Here is a 22,935-nt window from a genome sequence, read left to right as displayed (position 1 = left end):
TATTATTGATCATCTAGCTGTTTAATTTCTTCATGGAAGAGGATTGTTGGCATTGAAGACAGGGTCAAAGGTCACAAAGTGTGAACGCTGCTTAAATATATTCAATATTACTGATAAAGAACGATTGAAGACAAATTCTCAGTTTAATGTTCAAAATAGTGAAAAACATTTATTGTGAAAGTTTAAAACCACGTTTCAATCCTGACAGTGAAGATGTCACATCCTGTCATCAGGCGGGTTCGTCCAAAAGTTTTTTTATTTCCGCTCAGTGATTCTAAAACAAAATAAAAGTCTATAAACATACTCCATATTTTAAATATAAAAAAAAACACCAATGAGACACTATCTGTGTACAACTAGTGGGAGGAGTCACGTTTCCTGGGCCATGCTGATTGGTCGGTACACTGGAATCTGTAGCGCAGGAATCGAACTCGCGGCTTCATGTGGAAGTCAGCAGGTATCCTCCAGTTCCACATTTTCTGCACCTGAGACAGAAAAAACAAAGATTAAAGTCAGAGTTGACTTTTACTCTTTTGTTGTTTTAAATCCAAGATGTCGATCAATGCTCCAGTTGTGATACTCAAATAAATCACTACTTCTGATACTTTAGGTTTCGATCTTCTGCTGGACTCAAAGAAAACCACTAGATACTGCTGCTGGTCCATAACGTCTAACCCACCATCAACCAACGTGACGTCACCCATTGGTTTGTGAGCTGCTCTCGGAAGCTTCCGTCTATTAATCGCTACTAAAAGACCAAGGACCTGATTTCACCTGAGTCCTCTTTTCAAACCGCCGGTCTTCTCCATGAGCTTTTTGTCCTGAGAAGACAGATGATTTGAAAAGAGGAAGTTCCGATAGTAGAGTCCGTCTCTACATAATAAACCTGTCTGAAAAGAGGTCAGGTTTAGAGATTCAGTAAGTAAGAGGATCATAGGTCTGTGTGTGTGTCTGTGTGTGCGTGTGTTACAAACCTTCAGGACCCTGACCAGATGGGTTGTACTGTTCAGTGACTGAACCTGCAGAGAACAAGCAGAACCAAGAAAAGAGAAATAACGCACCTTCAGCACCTGATCTCAGGTCAGATAAAAAGCAACAGGACAAGTCCAGTCAGATCCTGAATGAGACTCGCCAACACCCCTCACAGAAACCTGGATCCCAGACTGCTAACTGGAGATCAGACTGGTTTACAACAATTTACAGCTGGTGTGTAGACTGGTTTATGGCCGGTCTGTAGACTGGTCATCAGCTGGATTAAAGCTGGTCTGTGGACTTATTTTTCATGTAAAACTGAACATCTGTAAAACTTACCAGCCACCTGTGTGTGATCTGTCACAGCTGGATGACCTGAAACAAACACACATACAAATGAAACACACATCTCTACAGTAGAAGAACAAACTGACTGGAGGTGATCTCTTCTTCCTCTGTGGCAGTAGAAGTGACTTACTGGATTCAGGTGGACTTCCTGTTGGGTCTACTGAAACTACAAACACACAACAACATGTTTAACATGTTGAACATGAACTTTGACCTCCAACCTGTCTGCAGTACCACTGGTGGCCATGTGGGGGGGCTCACCTAAGCCTGGGGAGTCGGTTGCTGCGGTAACCAGGTCTGTGGGGGAGTAAAAGCCTGAAAGTGAAAATTGTGTGTGAGACAGGTAAACAGACCGGGGGGGGGGGACGACTGTGACATATAGATTATGGATTGTGACAGGAAGTGATACCTCACATGTAATATAATCCCCTGATGCTGGGTGTGGACATGTGGTAGTTATGGCATCAAGTCTTACCTGTGACATCATGTCCCAGTCCGAGACCTGGGGTCAGAGCCAATCAGAGGAGAGAGTCACGATGATGTCAGTGAACAAAGCTGTTGATCAGTGATTCATTGGTCAGTTCCTCTCACCTGTCAGATCAATGTGACCCGTCACTGACTCTGCTCCACCTGCTGACATCATCAGGTGAATGATAATGAGCTCGTTAATTATTGACCTGAACAAACCAATCAATTAACGTCAGTTTATCTCCAGGTGATCATCTGACCTGTAGGATCAGTCTGGAGGTCGCTGAGGGAAGCTGGTCTGTTGGTCACTGCAGAGACAAGACACATTGATCGTCTTCATTTATATATACATATATAAATATACTGAATACTGTATACAGTATATTTATTCTTATTTTTATTTATTCACTGATCAGGAGGTGAGAAGAAGAAATGAAAGTTTGCCTCCGTTTGCATCTGTCAGTTGAGTCTGTCGACCGTTTCCTGAAACACATGGAAGCCGATGAGCCTCAGTTAATAAAACACTGAGGTGCAGTACAGACACCAGCCACCAGGAGGCTGCGTCGGACATGTGAGTTTACCAGTGTGTTCTTTGTGATCTTCACTGGGTGATGAAGATGATGAGGCAGCGCCGGCTGACGAAGAAAAAACAACAAGCACCAGGTGTGTCAGAAGAAAACCTGACTGGATTACCAAAGTAAAAGACTTTCTTATACCAACCTTCCTGGGCAGTTGAGTGGGAGGAGCCTGAGGCAGAGCTAAACAGGGATTGGTCAGGTCCGGAGCTCAGAGAAGAGGGGTCTAATCCTGATTGGTCGATACCGACATGAGCTTGATGAACACGATCATCAACAGGACGACACCAGAACAGGTGAGTCACAGAAACAACAACTTTCAATCATTGGTTGATCCCTGATCACCTGACACGTGTAGGGGGCGGGTTCCATACCTGTAGATAAATCCAGACCAGAGCCGCTGCTCGGATCCGGAGCCGCTGTCGCACCTGATGCAAACAAACGCAGAGGGGTCAATGCTTCAATCAGCCAACCAATCAGAGCAGACTTTATCGGGGGGGGGGGGGGGGGGGGGGGGGTCTTAAAGGAACAGGAGCTAAAACCAAGAGTTTGAGACAGAGGCTGAAAAGAGGAGCTGCATCAGGAGGTTTCCTTGAGTTGTGCCTCTGTCATTTACTGGATGTGGTGGTTTGTTTGTAAATATAAGAACCAAGATAAAATACAATATTATTTTAGCTTCTTCACGTACACTGGTCATGTGATGTAAACAGGAAGTAGACTGTCTCCTCTGCAATTGGTTGCTTAGTAACAGAAACTCCTCTGAAGGAGGAGCAGTGATGGTGACGAGTCACTGACAGGAAGTGTAACTGACAGGAAGTGTTACTGACAGGAAGTGTTACTGACAGGAAGTGTAACTGACAGGAAGTGTAACTGACAGGAAGTGTTACTGACAGGAAGTGTAACTGACAGGAAGTGTTACTGACAGGAAGTGTAACTGACAGGAAGTGTAACTGACAGGAAGTGTCATAGATATATATAAAGGCTAGATGTCTCGGCCAACTGAGTCGAACGTCCACACATGGCGGCCATCTTGCCACAGTCAACTCGCTCACCAATAACATTGTGTTGTAGTGGTACGAACTTTTGAAATAACCACAACTTGCTCAATTAAAGCGTTTATTTTTTTCTAAACGTCAGAGATGTAGTTATGACACTGCATACTTATTAATAATTATGTTATTTTCTAAAAAATTGAATAATGTTCTAAATAGGTACATGATTTCCCTTTACAAATATACATCAATAATTATTTTAGCTTATTTTATTTAAAAAGTACATGTACCATGTTACCGATAATATGATGAGCGATTATATGAAACTTCCACTCAGAAAACGAAAAGCCTCACAATTTTATAAAATTGCTAATTCTTCTCTCGGCACTGACTCTGACCAGTTAAAGATGATTTGGCAGAGGGACCTTGGTGGAGAGATTAATAATGATAGATGGGCAGTAATTGTGGCTGATTGTGGTAAATATGTGAGAGGGGCAAGGGGAAAACTTACACAGTATAAGGTATTACATAAATTCTATTTCACACCATCCAGACTGTATGGGATGAAACTACTGGGTGATGATCTGTGCTGGAAATGCAAGGAGGAAACTGGTGCGTTTTGATTCAACCTTTCTGGACTCAGATTCTAAATATTTTAAGTAACTGGCTTGGAGCAGAGATTCCCCTAAGTCCAGAGCTCTGTTTACTGAGGTACAAGTCTCAATTACCCAACATAACCAAATGTAATTTTTCTGTAATTTCGGTGGGTACAACAACAGCTTGCCAAGTTATCCTGGGATGCACAGCCGTCATCATTTACTCCGAACATCTGGACTAAATGAATCTGCTCCACCTGGAACCATTAAGTTAACTAGAGGTAACTTACCCATCAAGCCGAGCAGGAAGTCGTGGCTGGACGGGTCGATGATCTCTGATGAAGAAGAAGAAGAAGAAGAAGAAGAAGAAGAAGAAGAAGAGTAAACACTTTTTTTTACACAGAATTCGAAGCAGTAAAGAACCAGACGACTAAAGATGATGTCATGACGCCGTTTGTTCTGTTTGTTCAGATTTTCTGACTCAGGAGAACTGAGGTGGATTCTGGTCCTGGTTCAGTGAACTCTAAACTCTGACATGGATCCATCCAGACTACAAGTGTTTAGGAACCATGTCTCTGGGATTTCCCTTGAGGTCCTCCAGTCTCCATAGAACCTGAGTAAGAGATGAGCCTGTGTCTTCAGCAGGAAGTGAAACACGTTCTCACACGTCCAGGTCGTCGTCCTGATCAGGGTCTGAAGGTGTGAACAGATGTGAACCCGGTTCCTCTGAGGAGGTTCAACATCTGTCAGGTTCTCCCCCAAGGAGGTTCAATCAATCACCTGACAGACGTGTCATATCAAACCTCATCTGAGTGAACCAGCCTCAACCAATAATCCTAACTGATCAAGACCTGGTGGTGGCAGACAGACCTCACCTGGACACTCACCTGTATAATCCAGGTGAGAAAATCCTCCCCCGAAGGAACCCAGCACACCTGAGAGAGAGACCGGTAGAGAGAGAGAGAGAGAGAGAGAGAGAGAGAGAGAGAGAGAGAGAGAGAGACGGGTAGAGAGAGAGACAGGTTGAGAGAGAGAGAGAGAGAGAGAGAGAGAGAGAGAGAGAGAGACGGGTAGAGAGAGAGAGAGAGAGAGAGAGAGAGAGAGAGAGACAAGTAGAGAGAGAGAGACAGGTAGAGAGAGAGAGAGAGAGAGACTGAATTTTTTCAGTACCCAGCATCTCATGTTTCCGTCTGTAGCTCCGCCCCCTTTAGCTCACCTGTCTGGCCAGCAGCCCCGCCCCCTCCTCCATTCAGCAGCTTCTGTCCGTTACCTGAATCCATCACAATAATCAATAATCAGCTCGATCCATTTCTGCTGGAAAGTTTTTACTTTGAATTTGTCGCCTGATTCTTTTATGTATTTTTATCAACTTTTTATCATTATTTACAGATATTACCATTAGAATCCGAGTCGACTGCGTCAGAACCTGCAGTTACAAAGGTTTCTGTTATCACCTGATGTCACCTGATGCAATAATACCGTACTTTATGTCACGTTACTTTATTTCACTTTATGTTACGTTAATGTCCTGTAACCTTACGTTGCAGGACTTTAACTTAACGAAGCCTGTATTCAAATAAATTGATCTTTACCTGCAGTTTGACTTTGACCAGTAGAGGCACCAGAGAGTCCTAATGCTGCCGCTGCAGAACCTGGGGAACCTGCAGAATCTGGGGAACTTGCAGAACCTGGGGAACCTGCAGAACCTGGGGAACCTGCAGAATCTGGGGAACCTGCAGAATCTGGGGAACCTGGGAAAACACAAGAACTTCCTTTAGTTCTCAAGAAACAAATAAGGTATGAAAATAAGAACCAGTGTAACCAGAGCTGGGAAGTAACTCAGTAGAAATACTTTGTTACTGTACTTAAGTAGATTATTTTATATCTCAACTTTCTACTTTTCAATTTCAAAACAGGTTTGTTACTTTTGTTTTAAAGTGAATTATCTGTTGTTTATTTTGCAGCAGATTTCCTCCTACATGGTAGTGACTGTAACACAGTGATCTGATCCTGGCCTGCTGCAGTAACTGAAGACCTGCAGCTTGATGTGGATCAGACAGGGTCACGCTAATCCTGGTCTGAAAACCAGACACTAAATCTGGATTAAACCTGAGACCAAACAGGAACAAGCAAAGTGTTCAGGAGGAAACACCTGATCAGGGTCGACTCACCTGAGCCTCCGGACGCAGTCGCCAGGGTGGTCTGCTGCACGCCAAGAATTCCTGTGAGGAGGGAGGAGGGGGGGGGGGGGACAGGATGAATGATTCTTCTGTTTCCATCAGCTGAAGGAAACTGAGCTGATGGAAAACAGATTGATGGAGAGCTAGTGTCATTAACATCAAAAGTCTGAAAGGAGTTTTTTAACTGAAGAATGGCTGCCGGGTTTTCAAACCATGATAACATATTAATATTAATGACATTGTTTGTTTGGTGTAAAGTTATTTTATCCTCTCACCCTCAATCTTATCCTGACTCTTGGAGTCATCATCATCTGGAAAGAAGAAATGTCCAACATTTAATTCTCTAATTAAAATGTTTTTAACAATACGTTTAATTTGTTGAAGAATTTATTTTAGTTCACGATTATTTTCCTGAATAATCAACACTTGATGAAAGTGAGTCTGATGTGTGAGTGTGAACATGAGGAAGTTTCCTCCTTCTCTCCCTGAGCGTCTGTGACTCTGCTGAGTGGGTTCCATCTCCTGAGAGAACAACTGACTGAGAGTCACAGACACAACCAGCTGAAGAGTGGAGCTGAACTGAGATCAGTTAAAAACACTCTGAAGTTAATAACAACCAGAGTTTATCTCCAACATTCAGCAGCAAACTTTGAGATATGAAGAATTCTGAACCGTTTGTTGGATTTGTTACAGCTGCAGCTCTTCAGGGTCAGGAAGCAGAGGATCATGGGTAATATCCAGTGTTCAGTTGCGTTTCACTGGTGAACGTGGCTGCAGGGGGCGCTGTTGATCAGCAACAGTTACATTGTGTTGATTTAATTATGAGTCGAGCTCAGTTGTGTGTTTATGTTTGATTATTGTTTACAGCTGTTAATATTTATTTTAGCTGAAAATAATTTCACAGTTTAAACAACTGTTTCCTAATAAGAGTGAAATTGAATAAATGATGTAAAGTCTGTGGAACGTGAACATTACGATCGAGACGACAGGATTCTTAACAGACCGAGAGAAACTGATCAGGAACCAGGACCAAGACACAGCTCATCACATTTCAACAGTTTCTCCTCATCACTGAGATCAGAACCATCAGAACCTTCTCTCTCTCTCTCTCTCTCTCTCTCTCTCTCTCTCTCTCTCTCTCTCTCTCTCTCTCTCTATCTCTCTCTCTCTCACCCACACCCACACCCACAGGCATACCCTCCTCCTCGGACATCTCCCCATCCTCCTCCTCTGTGGTCTCCACCTCCACCTCCTCTTGCTCCTTCTCTGAATTAAAACATGTAAAAAAAATCTGATCAGATCTAATGAAAATAATAAGAAATGAAGAAAGAAGTGATTACATGTGTTTATTTTGTGTTAATGTATTTTTACCCTCCACAGGAGCCGTAGAGACAGCTGTTACCAAGAAGACGACCAGCGACACTATCAACAGGTTTCTGTTGTGACAGAAATCAACACTGATCAACACTATTCTATTATAGCCGTCAATAGAAATCAATTCTAATCAATAACTTCACAGCCGACAGACAAAAATAATCAGTATTGATCAGAAACAACACTGATCAGGTTATAGTGAGTACTCACACGAGTCAATACTACAAAACCATCAATACTCAGCTGCACCCTGATTGGACAGACAAACTGTCAATCAGAACTATCACTAAAATCTGCGTCTAATCATAACGTACATTATCATGATATTACTAGTCACACAGGTATATATGATACATTATAATACATTATTCTTACATTACTGCAGTACAGAGTATTGTATATTATGATCCTCAGTTTAAAGACTTAACATCCATCAAATCATTAATGCAATAATAATAGAGCAGTTCTAGTTATATTGATAATTAAGTGATAGTATCAATACTCTCATTATTATTCAGAGTAGTAGTATTAGTAGTAGTACTCACGGTGGCAGCATGCTGCTGTGTCAGAGTTTAACTGTTGAACTAAAGCAGCTCCTCCTGCACACACTCATATTTATACACAGTGAGGAGGGGAGGGGCTCATCATAGTACTGCAAATACTACAAATACTGGCTAACAGTGTTATCAATACCGTTTGAAGTATTTGTGGTAATATGAACGGCAGCTGCTTTAATAGTATAGTGCTACATCGATACTACAAATTACAAAAATACAGCAAATTATACATGTACTGCAAGCACTATATAAATACTACAAATTAAATGAATACTGCTGCTAACAGCGTGAGTATTGACACTACAGTAGTAGTGTGGGCAGAAGCAGTAGTAATAGTACTGTTAAGCTACTACTGGGGCTGTTTCTAGGTACTACTTCCTTCTCCTCTTCTCTCCTCCTTATCTTCCTCCTCTCCTTCTCCTCCTCTCCACCTCTCCTCTCCTCCTCTCCATTCCTCTCCTCTCCTCTCCTCTCTCATCCTCTCCTCCTCTCCTCCTCCTCTACTTCACATCACTGTTCAGTTTGTAATTACATCAAACAATAAGTGATCGTATATAAAGATAAATTATTGTATTTACTTCCTCAAACCAGAAATTATGTGTCCAGATGTGTGCACATGTGGATACGAGTGTGTGATGGTGGTGGTTGTGGTGGTGGTGGTGTTGTGGTGGGTGTGGTTGTGGTGGATGTGGTTTTGGTGGTTGTGGTTGTGGTGGGTGTGGTGATGGTGGTGGTGGGTGTGGTGGTGTGGTTGCTAGTCAGGGTGGTGGTGGTGTGGTGGTGTTGGTGATGGTGGTGGTGGGTGTGGTTGTGTGGTTGGTAGTGTGGGTGGTGGTGGTGGGTGTGGTTGTGGTGAGTGTGGTGGTGTGGTTGGTAGTGTGGGTGGTGGTGGTGTTGTGTTTGGTAGTGAGGGTGGTGGTGGTGGTTGTGCTGGTGGTGGTGGTGGTGTGGTTGGTAGTGTGGGTGGTGATGGTGGTTGTGGTGGTGGTTGTGATGGTGGTGGTTGGTAGTGTGGGTGGTGGTGGTGTTGTGTTTGGTAGTGAGGGTGGTGGTGGTGGTTGTGCTGGTGGTGGTGGTGGTGGTGGTGTGGTTGGTAGTGTGGGTGGTGGTGGTGGTTGTGCTGGTGGTTGTGCTGGTGGTGGTGGTGGTGTGGTTGGTAGTGTGGGCGGTGGAGGTGGTTGTGGTGGTGGTTGTGCTGGTGGTTGGGGTGGTGGTGGTGGTGGTGTGGTTGGTAGTGTGGGTGGTGGTGATGGTTTTGGTGATGGTTGTGGTGGTGGTTGTGGTGTGGTTGGTAGTGTGGTTGGTGGTGGTGGTGTGGTGGTGTGGTTGGTTGTGTGAGTGGTGGTGGTTGTGGTGGTGGTGGTGGTGTGGTTGGTAGTGTGGGTGGTGGTGGTGGTGGTGGTGGTGGTGGTGGTGTGGTTGGTAGTGTGGGTGGTGGTGGTGGTTGTGGTGGTGTGGTGGTGTGGTTGGTAGTGTGGGTGGTGGTGATGGTTGTGGTGGTGGTGGCTGTTGTGGTGTGATTGGTAGTGTGAGTGGTGGTGGTGGTGGTTGTGGTGGTGGTGGTGGTGTGGTTGGTAGTGTGGGTGGTGGTGGTGGTGGTGGTGGTGTGGTTGGTAGTGTGAGTGGTGGTGGTTGTGGTGTGGTTGGTAGTGTGGTTGGTGGTGGTGGTGTGGTGGTGTGGTTGGTAGTGTGAGTGGTGGTGGTGGTTGTGGTGTGGTTGGTAGTGTGAGTGGTGGTGGTGGTGGTGGTGTGGTTGGTAGTGTGGGTGGTGGTGGTGGTGGTGGTGTGGTTGGTAGTGTGGGTGGTGGTGGTGGTGGTGGTGGTGTGGTTGGTAGTGTGGGTGGTGGTGGTTGTGGTGGTGTGGTTGGTAGTGTGGGTGGTGGTGGTGGTGGTGGTGTGGTTGGTAGTGTGAGTGGTGGTGGTGGTTGTGGTGGTGGTGGTGGTGTGGTTGGTAGTGTGGGTGGTGGTGGTTGTGGTGGTGTGGTTGGTGGTGTGGGTGGTGGTGTGGTTGGTGGTGTGGGTGGTGGTGTGGTTGGTGGTGTGGTTGGTAGTGTGGTTGGTAGTGTGGGTGGTGGTGTGGTTGGTAGTGTGGTTGGTAGTGTGGGTGGTGGTGGTGGTGGTGTGGTTGGTGGTGGTGGTGGTGGTGGTGGTGGTGGTGTGGTTGGTAGTGTGGGTGGTGGTGGTGGTGGTGTGGTTGGTGGTGTGGGTGGTGGTGTGGTTGGTGGTGTGGGTGGTGGTGTGGTTGGTAGTGTGGGTGGTGGTGGTGGTGGTGGTGGTGGTGTGGTTGGTAGTGTGGGTGGTGTAGGTGGTGGTGTGGTTGGTAGTGTGGGTGGTGGTGGTGGTGGTGGTGGTGGTGTGGTTGGTAGTGTGGGTGGTGGTGGTGGTGGTGTGGTTGGTAGTGTGGTTGGTGGTGGTGGTGTGGTGGTGTGGTTGGTAGTGTGAGTGGTGGTGGTGGTTGTGGTGTGGTTGGTAGTGTGAGTGGTGGTGGTGGTGGTGGTGTGGTTGGTAGTGTGAGTGGTGGTGGTGGTGGTGGTGTGGTTGGTAGTGTGGTTGGTGGTGGTGGTGTGGTGGTGTGGTTGGTAGTGTGAGTGGTGGTGGTGGTTGTGGTGTGGTTGGTAGTGTGAGTGGTGGTGGTGGTGGTGGTGTGGTTGGTAGTGTGGGTGGTGGTGGTGGTGGTGGTGTGGTTGGTAGTGTGGGTGGTGGTGGTGGTGGTGGTGGTGTGGTGGTAGTGTGGGTGGTGGTGGTTGTGGTGGTGTGGTTGGTAGTGTGGGTGGTGGTGGTGGTGGTGGTGTGGTTGGTAGTGTGAGTGGTGGTGGTGGTTGTGGTGGTGGTGGTGGTGTGGTTGGTAGTGTGGGTGGTGGTGGTTGTGGTGGTGTGGTGGTGGTGTGGGTGGTGGTGTGGTTGGTGGTGTGGGTGGTGGTGTGGTTGGTGGTGTGGTTGGTAGTGTGGGTGGTAGTGTGGGTGGTGGTGTGGTTGGTAGTGTGGTTGGTAGTGGTGGGTGGTGGTGGTGGTGGTGTGGTTGGTGGTGGTGGTGGTGGTGGTGGTGGTGGTGTGGTGGTAGTGTGGGTGGTGGTGGTGGTGGTGTGGTTGGTGGTGTGGGTGGTGGTGTGGTGGGTGGTGTGGGTGGTGGTGTGGTTGGTAGTGTGGGTGGTGGTGGTGGTGGTGGTGGTGGGGTGGTTGGTGTGTGGGTGGTGTAGGTGGTGGTGTGGTTGGTAGTGTGGGTGGTGGTGGTGGGTGGGTGGTGGTGGTGGGGTTGGTGTGTGGGTGGTGGTGGTGGTGGTGTGGTGGTAGTGTGGTGGTGTAGGTGGTGGTGTGGTTGGTAGTGTGGGTGGTGGTGGTGGTGGTGGTGGTGGTGTGGTTGGTGTGTGGGGTGGTGTAGGTGGTGGTGGTGGTGGTTGGTGTGTGGGTGGTGTAGGTGGTGGTGGTGGTGGTGGTAGTGTGGGTGGTGTAGGTGGTGGTGGTGGTGAATGGTGGAGGTTTCTTCTTCTTCTGGTCTCTGTGTGTAGAACATCAGGCGGCTGCACAAACAGAAACGTGTCGTTTCACTTTGACATGCTTCAACACCCGATGACCTTCTGTGCTTTTATTTTGAAGTGAGTTCCTGCTGTCTGTGGGAATCAGGGCAGAACATGAGTGTGCATCCATCTGCAGGACGTCCTGAAACCAGAACCTGGAGCCGGGCTGGACTCTGGGATCAGGACCAGGAGGGGAATTAGGGGCACTTTAAGATAGAGGCTGGTCCAGCTTGGTTCTGAATGACTGGAGCTCACCTGGAACTTTGATCCTGACGTCCGCCTGAAACCGAGAGCTGTGGGACAGAGGAGGAGCAGGGGGGGGAGGAGGAGGAGGAAGAGGAGGAGGAGGAGGATGGGGAGGGAGAGGAGGAGGAGGAGGAGGAGGAGGAGGGAGAGGAGGAGGAGGAGGAGGGAGAGGAGGAGGAGGAGGAGGAAGAGCAGGAAGCCAGCGAGACACAGAACCAGAGGAACCAGAGCACTCGTCCTCAAGCCGTCCAGATCCAAACTAAATCAGACCGAGAGGCTCATTACATTCTCATCTACAGACTCATGAGTTTATCAATGTGAGATAACAGGAGATAAAACAGATCCAGGAGCAGTGGGAGTGACACCGGCCGAGTTCAGAGAACAGGATCTGAACTCAGGATCTGAACTCAGGTCAGTGAGTCTCACAGAGTCTGACCTGCTGCTTCCTGCTGAAACTCACCTGGACCAAGTTTCATTTAATCAAGAGTCACACTCACACTCGACCTGCTGCCGCCTGGTCACGACCCCGTCACCCAATATGGACTCCTCTGAAACAAACCCTTTATCCGGCAGGAAGTACCCCCCCCCCCAACCTCATGTCTCTGTGTCCTCTGTGTGTTTGTGTGTGTCTGTGTGTGTCTGTGTGTGTGTGTGTCTGTGTGTGTGTGTGTCTGTGTGTGTGTGTCTGTGTGTGTGTGTGTGAGAGTCAGTTAACCTCTGAGGACCTGCAGGTCAGTTTCCTCTTCATGGTCTCAGAGAAACTTCATCTGCTCCATCTTAGGAGTCACTCTTCCACAACAGTGCCCCAGCGGCTACAGGTTACTTGACTCCCCCTCCTCCTCCTCCTCCTCCCCCCCTGTTCCTCCTCCTCCTCCTCCTCCTCCCCCCCCTGTTCCTCCTCCCCCCCCCCCCCCCCCCCCGTTCCTCCTCCTCCGCCCACACACCTGGAATCCTCGAGGCTGATGCACCTCAGGTTGTTCACGTGTTATGTGGACGACCTGTAGTTTTTGTGAACGTGTTGTGGTGCTTGTGAACATGGTTTTGTGTAGTGAGTGTGTCACCCTTTGTGTAGCTGTGGACTCATCCTGACAGACTGGTTATGTGAGCAGAAGAATGTGGGACAGCAGCAGCTGACTGGAGAATCCAAACTGGTTCGACCTGCTCTCTGAAGTTTCTTGTAAAATCACATGATCTCTGTCGACCTTCTGCATGTAATGAGTCTGTTTGACTTCAGTATGAAACATATTCACTCATCTATGATCCCTATTTCTAAAAGCTTTATTGCAGCTGTAACTAGTCTTTATCTAACTCCAAGAGGAGATGAACAATAACACTTAAATATAATATTAACTGTCACCACCTCGTCCACGGTACAGGAAGTGATCGCAGCTGTTTCCTGCATCTGATACCTTCACTGTTCAGGTCGTAGTTTTTAATACTCTCCAGTGATATATTGTTAATATTCTCAACATCTACAATCACTCATCATTTTTACTTCATGTTGGTTGTAGCGTCTTATTTCAGATCACAAATATCTGATCTGACGCAGGAGATTATTGAACTTTGAATAAACACTCAGTGTGTGTTGAGTTTCTGACAGTTCAAACTTTATTAGCTGTTCCTCTGTTTACAAACAATCATTATCGCTGACATCCCTTCTATTAAAAATAGTAATTAATGTTTGTAAGGTAAACGATGGACTGTATGTACACCTGAACACAGACACACAGGGCAGATCTGAGATCAGCAGCTGTTTTAATGTTTCTACGTTAGACTGATGGCAGACAGACAGGCAGAGAGACACACAGGTTCAGGGTTCATTATTCATTTTTATAATTTTTTAATGAAAAGTAAAGCAGCCAGTTTGAAAACAAAGAGAACGAATCAGGAACAAGCTGAGGACGGGATGAACAGGAAGCTGAGGACGGGAAGAACAGGAAGCTGGAGGCTGAAGCTAAAATGCAGTTTAGTTGGTTGTTGTCATGGCGAGTGTATTCCGCAGGCGCTGACAGGAGAAAACAGAGGAACATGAAACATGTGAACATGAAACACGTTAACATGGAACACGTTAACAAGAAACACGTTAACAAGAAACGTTATCACTATCAGTCTTTTTTCCTGCAGTACCTGAACGCACCACAGTCACTTAGTTTCAAAGTCGTTTATTGATCTAAAAGCTAAAGTGCTCAGTGGACACTTTTAATTAACTGACTTTTTTTACCCAGGTCTTCACATTTTCAAAGAGAGAATGAAAAACAGTGATATTCACAACACATAAAACACACAACGTGTTCTCAGGTCAGTTCCAGCGGCTGTGGTGCAGAGTGAAGGTACCTGGGGGGGAGGAGCTTCCACAGGTCAGAGGCTGAGCGTCTAAGCAGAATCTACAGGAAGCAAACACACATTTTCATTTTCAACAAACCTCTGATGTTCATTAATGGTCCAACTTAAGCTGAAGTGTGATTGGCTGTGAGGCAGTGTGATGTCACAGTGAAGTGTGACCTTTACCCTATGGTGCTGCGGTGGTGACTCCAGCCTCGTCGGACCCATCATCTTCCACTGCATCTGAAGAAAAGATGACAACTCAGGAAGCTGAACAAAATGACACTTCACCACTAGATGTCACTACATTCTACAAACTGCTCTCTAGGTTCTCTACCTTGACTTTATGATTATATTTACTATTGATTATTTCAAAAGCTTTTCAAACTGATTGATCCAAGTTCTTCAAATCTGAACTCCTTATCTTAAATCTTTGATTTACCATCAGAAGCCTCTGTAGGATTCTCGTCTTCCTCAGAAACCTCTTGAGAATCTTCTTCAGCAGTTCCCTCAGACGTGTCCTCAGAAGGCTCCTCAGAAGGCTCCTCAGTAGCCTCCTCAGACGTGTCCTCAGAAAGCTCCTCCGTAGGCTCCTCAGAAGTGTCCTCAGATTGCTCCTCAGACGGGTCCTCAGAAGGCTCATCAGTAGGCTCCTCAGAAGTGTCCTCAGATTGCTCCTCAGTAGGCTCCTCAGAATCGCCCTCAGTAAGCTCCTCAGAAGCCTCCTCAGTAGGCTCCTCAGTAAACTCATCAGTAGTGTCCTCAGTAAGCTCCTCAGTAGCCTCCTCAGACGTGTCCTCAGATGTATCCTCAGTAGGCTCCTCAGAAGCCTCCTCAGATGTATCCTCAGTAGGCTCCTCAGTAGGCTCATCAGAATCCTCAGTGAGCTCCTCAGCAGTCATCTCAGCGTCACCTTCATTTTCTTTGCTTGCTTCCGTGCTCTCCTCCGGTTCCTCCTCTGAAGAGTTGTCTTCAGATGTCATATCTTTATCGTCTTCAGGGTTATCGTCGTCCTTATCAGTCTCTGAGAATTAAAGGTACAGTTCACATGTATGTTCAGAGTCAGCGTGTGAATCTGTCTTCATCTCGGTGCTGCTCTGGCAAATATCAAATCTACAAACCCATGTGAGCTGAGAACAAGTGAATCCTTTAAGGTTACAGTCAACACAGGCAGTTAGCCTAGCTTAGCACGCAGGAGCAGCGGAGAACTCGTTTCATTTGATAAAATCTAACAAATTCAAAGCTTATTTTTGTCACTTGATGATTAGACCAGCTGTTTGTGTTATGGTTACTGTTGCTTCAACATGACGGCTCCTGGAGGTGAAGCCAACTTGTCTTGATCGCCCCCTGGTGGCTGGCTGTAGTAGAGCTCATAAACCCTGATGCTCCATGTTAGCAGATGGGACACAGACCAAACTAAAGACGTTGAATAAATGTCAGTCAAAGAAGGTTTCTGTCTCAATGACACAGCAGCATATTCATATTTCTAAAGTATATCACCAGACGGAGTTAAACAGCTTCACATTGTTTAAACATTAACGTTCTGCTTCTGACAAATGTTTGATTCTTTTATGAATTATTGTCAGTTAATATCATCGTCACACTAATGACCTTAAACGACTTAAGTTGTTGAACTGACATTTAGTTTGAGCGTCTGTCACTTGAATCTTCTGAAACTGACAAAAAGTGTTTTTGTTTTTGATCAAGTTGATGTGATGATGTCATTACGTCATATGATGCATCACATGTCACACACATGATGTCAGATGTATATAAACTTTAATGTTTACATATGATCTCACTTTCTTAATCTAGGTTTACTATATAATTGGTTATATTTGTGTTTTTCATAGTGACTTGTTTTATGGTTAAACTGTAAATATCAAACCTTTGTTACATTTCTATGTTGTAAAGGTTTGATGACGACGCCTGAGGAATCATTGAATTTTTGTAATAATTATATGTATCTGATTTATTGGTATTGGAAATGTTTGACCCTCTAGTATCAGCATTGGAAAAAAACCATATCAGTCTTGCTCAAGAGAAACATTCTTTATGATTCTTCTTTATAATCCTATGAATATTCTCACCGTCAGAAGTGGGCTCATCATCACCAGCAGGAATGGGAGATGGTTCAGGTTCTCCTGAGTCTGACTCTGAAATGAAAGAGACAGACAGGTGAGAGACAGACAGGTGAGAGACAGACAGGTGAGAGCGGACAGGTGAGAGACAGACAGGTGAGGTGACAGACAGGTGAGAGCGGACAGGTGAGAGACAGACAGGTGAGAGACAGACAGGTGAGAGACAGACAGGTGAGAGCGGACAGGTGAGAGACAGACAGGTGAGAGCGGACAGGTGAGAGACAGACAGGTGAGAGACAGACAGGTGAGAGCGGACAGGTGAGAGACAGACAGGTGAGAGACAGACAGGTGAGGAGACAGACAGGTGAGAGCGGACAGGTGAGAGACAGACAGGTGAGGAGACAGACAGGTGAGAGCGGACAGGTGAGAGACAGACAGGTGAGAGACAGACAGGTGAGAGACAGACAGGTGAGAGACAGACAGGTGAGAGACAGACAGGTGAGAGCGGACAGGTGAGAGACAGACAGGTGAGAGACAGACAGGTGAGGTGACAGACAGGTGAGAGCGGACAGGTGAGAGACAGACAGGTGAGAGACAGACAGGTGAGAAACAGACAGGTGAGAGACAGACAGGTGAGAGACAGACAGGTGAGAAACAGACAGGTGAGAGACAGACAGGTGAGAGACAAACAGGTGAGGAGACAGACAGGTGAGGAGACAGACAGGTGAGAGACAGACAGGTGAGGAGACAGACAGGTGAGAGCGGACAGGTGAGAGACAGACAGGTGAGGAGACAGACAGGTGAGAGCGGACAGGTGAGAGACAGACAGGTGAGAGACAAACAGGTGAGGAGACAGACAGGTGAGAGACAGACAGGTGAGAGACAGACAGGTGAGAGACAGACAGGTGAGGAGACAGACAGGTGAGAGACAGACAGGTGAGAGACAGACAGGTGAGAGACAGACAGGTGAGAGCGGACAGGTGAGAGACAGACAGGTGAGAGACAGACAGGTGAGGTGACAGACAGGTGAGAGCGGACAGGTGAGAGACAGACAGGTGAGAGACAGACAGGTGAGAAACAGACAGGTGAGAGACAGACAGGTGAGAGACAGACAGGTGAGAAACAGACAGGTGAGAGACAGACAGGTGAGAGACAAACAGGTGAGGAGACAGACAGGTGAGGAGACAGACAGGTGAGAGACAGACAGGTGAGGAGACAGACAGGTGAGAGCGGACAGGTGAGAGACAGACAGGTGAGGAGACAGACAGGTGAGAGCGGACAGGTGAGAGACAGACAGGTGAGAGACAAACAGGTGAGGAGACAGACAGGTGAGAGACAGACAGGTGAGAGACAGACAGGTGAGAGACAGACAGGTGAGGAAACAGACAGGTGAGAGACAGACAGGTGAGAGACAGACAGGTGAGAAACAGACAGGTGAGAGCGGACAGGTGAGAGACAGACAGGTGAGAGACAGACAGGTGAGAGACAAACAGGTGAGGAGACAGACAGGTGAGAGACAAACAGGTGAGGAGACAGACAGGTGAGAGACAGACAGGTGAGAGACAGACAGGTGAGAGACAGACAGGTGAGAGACAAACAGGTGAGGAGACAGACAGGTGAGGAGACAGGCAGGTGAGAGACAGACAGGTGAGGAGACAGACAGGTGAGAGCGGACAGGTGAGAGACAGACAGGTGAGGAGACAGACAGGTGAGAGACAGACAGGTGAGGAGACGATCAGGTGAGAGACAGACAGGTGAGAGACAGACAGGTGAGAGACAGACAGGTGAGGTGACAGACAGGTGAGAGTGGACAGGTGAGAGACAGACAGGTGAGAGACAGACAGGTGAGGAGACGATCAGGTAAGAGACAGACAGGTGAGAGACAGACAGGTGAGAGACAAACAGGTGAGGAGACAGACAGGTGAGAGACAGACAGGTGAGAAACAGACAGGTGAGAGACAGACAGGTGAGAGACAAACAGGTGAGGAGACAGACAGGTGAGGAGACAGACAGGTGAGAGACAGACAGGTGAGAGACAGACAGGTGAGAGACAGACAGGTGAGAGCGGACAGGTGAGAGACAGACAGGTGAGGAGACAAACAGGTGAGGAGACAGACAGGTGAGGAGACAGACAGGTGAGAGACAGACAGGTGAGAGACAGACAGGTGAGGAGACAGACAGGTGAGAGACAGACAGGTGAGAGACAGACAGGTGAGAGACAGACAGGTGAGAGCGGACAGGTGAGAGACAGACAGGTGAGAGACAGACAGGTGAGAAACAGACAGGTGAGAGACAGACAGGTGAGAGACAAACAGGTGAGGAGACAGACAGGTGAGGAGACAGGCAGGTGAGAGACAGACAGGTGAGGAGACAGACAGGTGAGAGCGGACAGGTGAGAGACAGACAGGTGAGGAGACAATCAGGTGAGGAGACAGACAGGTGAGAGACAGACAGGTGAGGAGACGATCAGGTGAGGAGACAGACAGGTGAGAGACAGACAGGTGAGGAGACAGACAGGTGAGAGCGGACAGGTGAGAGACAGACAGGTGAGAGACAGACAGGTGAGAGCGGACAGGTGAGAGACAGACAGGTGAGAGACAGACAGGGGAGGAGACGATCAGGTGAGGAGACAGACAGGTGAGAGACAGACAGGTGAGAAGACAGAGAGGTGAGAGACAGACAGGTGAGAGACATACAGGTGAGAGACAGACAGGTGAGGAGACAGACAGGTGAGAGACAGACAGGTGAGAGACAGACAGGTGAGAGACAGACAGGTGAGGAGACAGACAGGTGAGAGACAGACAGGTGAGAGCGGACAGGTGAGAGACAGACAGGTGAGAGACAGACAGGGGAGGAGACGATCAGGTGAGGAGACAGACAGGTGAGAGACAGACAGGTGAGAGACAGACAGGTGAGGAGACAGACAGGTGAGGAGACAGACAGGTGAGAGACAGACAGGTGAGAGACAGACAGGTGAGGAGACAGACAGGTGAGGAGACAAACATGTGAGGAGAAAGACCGGTGAGAGACAGACAGGTGAGGAGACAAACATGTGAGGAGACAAACATGTGAGGAGAAAGACCGGTGAGAGACAGACAGATGAGGAGACAGACAGGTGAGATACAGACAGGTGAGAGACAGACAGGTGAGAGACAGACAGGTGAGGAGACAGACAGGTGAGAGACAGACAGGTGAGGAGACAGACAGGTGAGAGACAGACAGGTGAGGTGACAGACAGGTGAGGAGACAGACAGGTGAGAGACAGACAGGTGAGGTGACAGACAGGTGAGAGACAGACAGGTGAGGAGACAGACAGGTGAGGAGAAAAACAGGTGAGGAGACAGACAGGTGAGAGACAGACAGGTGAGGAGACAGACAGGTGAGAGACAGACAGGTGAGGAGACAGACAGGTGAGAGACAGACAGGTGAGGAGACAGACAGGTGAGGAGACAGACAGGTGAGGAGAAAGACCGGTGAGAGACAGACAGATGAGGAGACAGACAGGTGAGATACAGACAGGTGAGAGACAGACAGGTGAGGAGACAGACAGGTGAGAGACAGACAGGTGAGGAGACAGACAGGTGAGATACAGACAGGTGAGAGACAGACAGGTGAGGAGACAGACAGGTGAGAGACAGACAGGTGAGGAGACAGACAGGTGAGGAGACAAACAGGTGAGGTGACAGACAGGTGAGGAGACAGACAGGTGAGGAGACAGACAGGTCAGGAGACAGACAGGTGAGAGACAGACAGGTGAGGAGACAGACAGGTGAGAGACAGACAGGTGAGGTGACAGACAGGTGAGAGACAGACAGGTGAGAGACAGACAGGTGAGAGACAGACAGGTGAGAGACAGACAGGTGAGGAGACAGACAGGTGAGAGACAGACAGGTGAGAGACAGACAGGTGAGAGACAGACAGGTGAGGAGACAGACAGGTGAGAGACAGACAGGTGAGAGACGGACCGGTGAGGAGAGGTTAGAGTGGCTGTGTAGTGTTTGCATGTGTAGTGTTTGTTTGTTTGTGTGTGTGTGTGCGTTTGTATGTTTGTGTGTGTGTGTGTGTGTATGTGTCGTGTAGTGTAGTGTAGAGTGTGTAGTGTGTGTAGTGTGTGTGTTGTAGTGTGTGTGTGTGATAGTGTGTGTGTGTTATAGTGTGTGTAGTGTAGTATGTGAAGTGTAGTGTGTAGTTTGTAGTGTAGTGTAGTGTAGTATTGTGTGTTGTGTGTTGTGTGTTGTGTCTGTGTGTGTGTTGATGTGTGTAGTGTGTAATGTGTAGTGTGCAGTGTGTAGTGTGTAGTGTGTAGTGTTTAGTGTGTGTGTTGTAGTGTGTGTGTGTTATAGTGTGTGTGTGTGTGTGTGTGTGTGAACTGTAGTGTGTGAAGTGTAGTGTGTAGTGTGTAGTGTAGTGTAGTGTAGTGTATAGTGTGTAGTCTGTGTGTGTGTGTGTGTGTATGCATTTGTGTGTGTGTGTGTAGTGTAGTGTAGTGTAGTGTAGTGTAGTGTATAGTGTGTAGTGTGTGTGTGTTGTAGTGTGTGTGTGTTATAGTGTGTGTGTGTTATAGTGTGTGTAGTGTAGTATGTGAAGAGTAGTGTGTAGTGTGTAGTGTAGTTTAGTGTAGTGTAGTGTAGTGTAGTGTATAGTGTGTAGTTTGTGTGTGTGTGTGTGTGTGTATGCATTTGTGTGTGTGTGTGTAGTGTAGTGTGTAGTGTAGCGTAGTGTAGTGTATAGTGTGTAGTGTGTGTGTATGTGTGTATGTGTTTGTGTGTGTGTGTTTGTGTGTGTGTGTGTGTGCATGTAGTGTTGATTGTGTGAATCACATAAACTGGTTGTAATAACCAAAGCTGCCTCTAGGGGGCGTGATCAGTATTTGGATGACTGATGTCACCAGTTTGCTGCGCTCCGATTGGCTGCTCAGTCATACTTACTGTCCTCTGTTTCATCTAAAAGACAAGAAAACACAACGTCACACATCATTAAATTAAATAAAATTAAATAAATTAAATAAAATTAAAATCCGCCCTCTTTTTTTCCAAATCACATTTATGTTTCAGTTTTAAAATAACTTTATTGTTTCTAAAACAAAGAACAGAACATCCTCCAGCCTCCAGCTCTTATCACAAGATGTGATTTATAAAATGATCACTTGTAATAATGATAAATACACAGTATCAAAAGAATCCATAACTGATCATGATTAACATTGGAGACATCTGAACTATGAGAATTGTAATAATGAATATGAAACTTTATTGATCCTCTGTGATGTCATAGATTACCTGGGAGCGGAGCAGCCAGAGAGACGGCGAAGAGGGTGACGAGCAGCAGGAAAACACACCTGTAACACGCACACACACGCACACACACACACACACACACACACAGGAACACACACACAAACAGACACACAAACACAGTGAACAGGATGATTTGAATGCAGCTTGTTTACATGACGTTTTGCATGATGTCGTGAGGAGAGAGGAGGAAATACACAAATGACATTAAAATTAGTTTGACACAATGTTCAGTGTCGCTCTAAATATAAATAAACCTCACAACATAAATATTTCAAAGAAGCAAGAAGAGAAATCAGAGAAATTAGTTCAAACTTTTGTGTCTTAAAACTGTGGATTAAACTAAGAAGCACTAAATGTAAAAATGAAGCAGTGAATCCAGCTGGAGAGGAGCAACAAGGAGAAGTTCCAGTGAAGAATGCCCCATGACGACTGAGGTGTGTGAGTGTCAGGTGTCTGAGGCAGCTTCAGTCTGAAGGGTTCAAATACTGTGTCTTTGTGTTTCCACTGAAGAAACACAAAGCGTCTCCTCTCGTCTGACGTATAGAAAGAGCAGCTCAGATCCTCAGAGACAGAAGAGAGACGAGTCGGCTTCACTGCTTCAACACATACGACTCAAGAGAAGGGCTTTTATCAGAGTCTTTCAAACAAAGGTTCTTGTATGACCTTTATCACACATGAAAAATAAACTTATTCTTTTTTGAAACATGATGAAAAGTCACAAAAGGTTTCTGACACATGTAAATGTTCAAATGTCAGAAAAGGAACCGATGAAGATTCTGTCAGAGTGAAGAGAAATGAAGGAACTCACCGGTGGAACATGTTGAAGTTCAGCAGGTCGACGTGACACCAACGTTAACGTGAGTTTATTGAGTCTGAGCTGGACAGAACGTGAACAGCAGCTTTTATAGTGAGACCTCCTCCTCCCTCCTCCTCCCTCCTCCTCCCTCCTCCTCCTCATCATCCTCCTCCTCATCCTCCCTCAGTTTAACTCTGTTTGATCCAGTTCTAATGACCTGATGCATTTCTACCTCCATCATTAATCAATCACATTCATGCTAAACCCAGAGACTAAACCACATGTCATCCTCTATCATCACATTTACTCATTTTACTTCGACCAAATAAGAGACTTAAGAGTAAAAAATTAATATATATAGAATTAAGATTTAAAACAGGTTCATACTGAGTTTACAACAGATTCAATAAAGTCACTTTTACTATGAATATGTAGATGATTCTTGATTTGTCTGTGGTTGAATGCACTGCAGCAGCCAAGAGGGAGTGATATTAACAATGAGTGAACAAAAAACATATAAACATAAGGACATACACATATATACTGTTTATATATATTTTACACATGAGCTGCAGGTTCTGTCTTTGACGTTTTGTGCATAAATGTTGTTTAGTTC

General features: G+C 46.6%; 2 protein-coding genes across 2 annotated transcripts; both read right to left on the bottom strand.

The window, feature by feature from the left end:
- Window positions 1-180: 180 nt before the first annotated feature.
- On the bottom strand, window positions 181-8,179 carry si:ch211-80h18.1 (uncharacterized protein LOC555593 homolog). Its single transcript, XM_053446394.1, has 22 exons — window positions 8,051-8,179; window positions 7,503-7,567; window positions 7,329-7,397; window positions 6,407-6,442; window positions 6,123-6,173; window positions 5,544-5,702; window positions 5,348-5,377; window positions 5,168-5,221; window positions 4,839-4,886; window positions 4,242-4,427; window positions 2,738-2,791; window positions 2,509-2,619; window positions 2,370-2,423; window positions 2,233-2,271; window positions 2,049-2,096; window positions 1,912-1,950; window positions 1,796-1,822; window positions 1,582-1,635; window positions 1,451-1,486; window positions 1,312-1,347; window positions 975-1,019; window positions 181-485 (listed from the first exon to the last, which is right to left on the bottom strand). Exons 1-22 carry the CDS (start codon window positions 8,059-8,061, stop codon window positions 451-453), a joined length of 1,287 nt encoding a protein of 428 aa, XP_053302369.1. The 5' UTR covers window positions 8,062-8,179; the 3' UTR covers window positions 181-450.
- Window positions 8,180-13,408: 5,229 nt separating this feature from the next.
- On the bottom strand, window positions 13,409-22,414 carry LOC128462012 (uncharacterized). The gene is made up of 8 exons (XM_053447233.1): window positions 22,332-22,414; window positions 21,506-21,564; window positions 21,155-21,169; window positions 16,236-16,301; window positions 14,588-15,169; window positions 14,332-14,388; window positions 14,158-14,207; window positions 13,409-13,828 (listed from the first exon to the last, which is right to left on the bottom strand). Exons 1-6 carry the CDS (start codon window positions 22,340-22,342, stop codon window positions 14,333-14,335), a joined length of 789 nt encoding a protein of 262 aa, XP_053303208.1. The 5' UTR covers window positions 22,343-22,414; the 3' UTR covers window positions 13,409-13,828; window positions 14,158-14,207; window position 14,332.
- Between the last annotated feature and the right edge of the window lie 521 nt (window positions 22,415-22,935).

This window comes from Pleuronectes platessa, chromosome 18 (genome assembly GCF_947347685.1).
Source record: "Pleuronectes platessa chromosome 18, fPlePla1.1, whole genome shotgun sequence".
NCBI classification, from domain to species: Eukaryota; Metazoa; Chordata; class Actinopteri; order Pleuronectiformes; family Pleuronectidae; genus Pleuronectes; species Pleuronectes platessa.
The sequence above is the reverse complement of the archived record's forward strand: the minus strand, read 5'-3'. Positions and strand labels throughout refer to the sequence as shown.

Bases quoted from the DNA above. Each gene is read 5' to 3' on its own strand.
- si:ch211-80h18.1 (XM_053446394.1), bottom strand. The intron at 6,443-7,328 runs GTATGCCTGTGG...TCTTCTTTCCAG, and splicing joins GGAGATGTCCGAGGAGGAGG to ATGATGATGACTCCAAGAGT. The intron at 2,620-2,737 runs GTATGGAACCCG...GTGTTCATCAAG, and splicing joins TGGTCTGGATTTATCTACAG to CTCATGTCGGTATCGACCAA.
- LOC128462012 (XM_053447233.1), bottom strand. The intron at 15,170-16,235 runs GTGAGAATATTC...TTTAATTCTCAG, and splicing joins TGATGAGCCCACTTCTGACG to AGACTGATAAGGACGACGAT. The intron at 14,389-14,587 runs GTAAATCAAAGA...TCTTTTCTTCAG, and splicing joins TCCTACAGAGGCTTCTGATG to ATGCAGTGGAAGATGATGGG.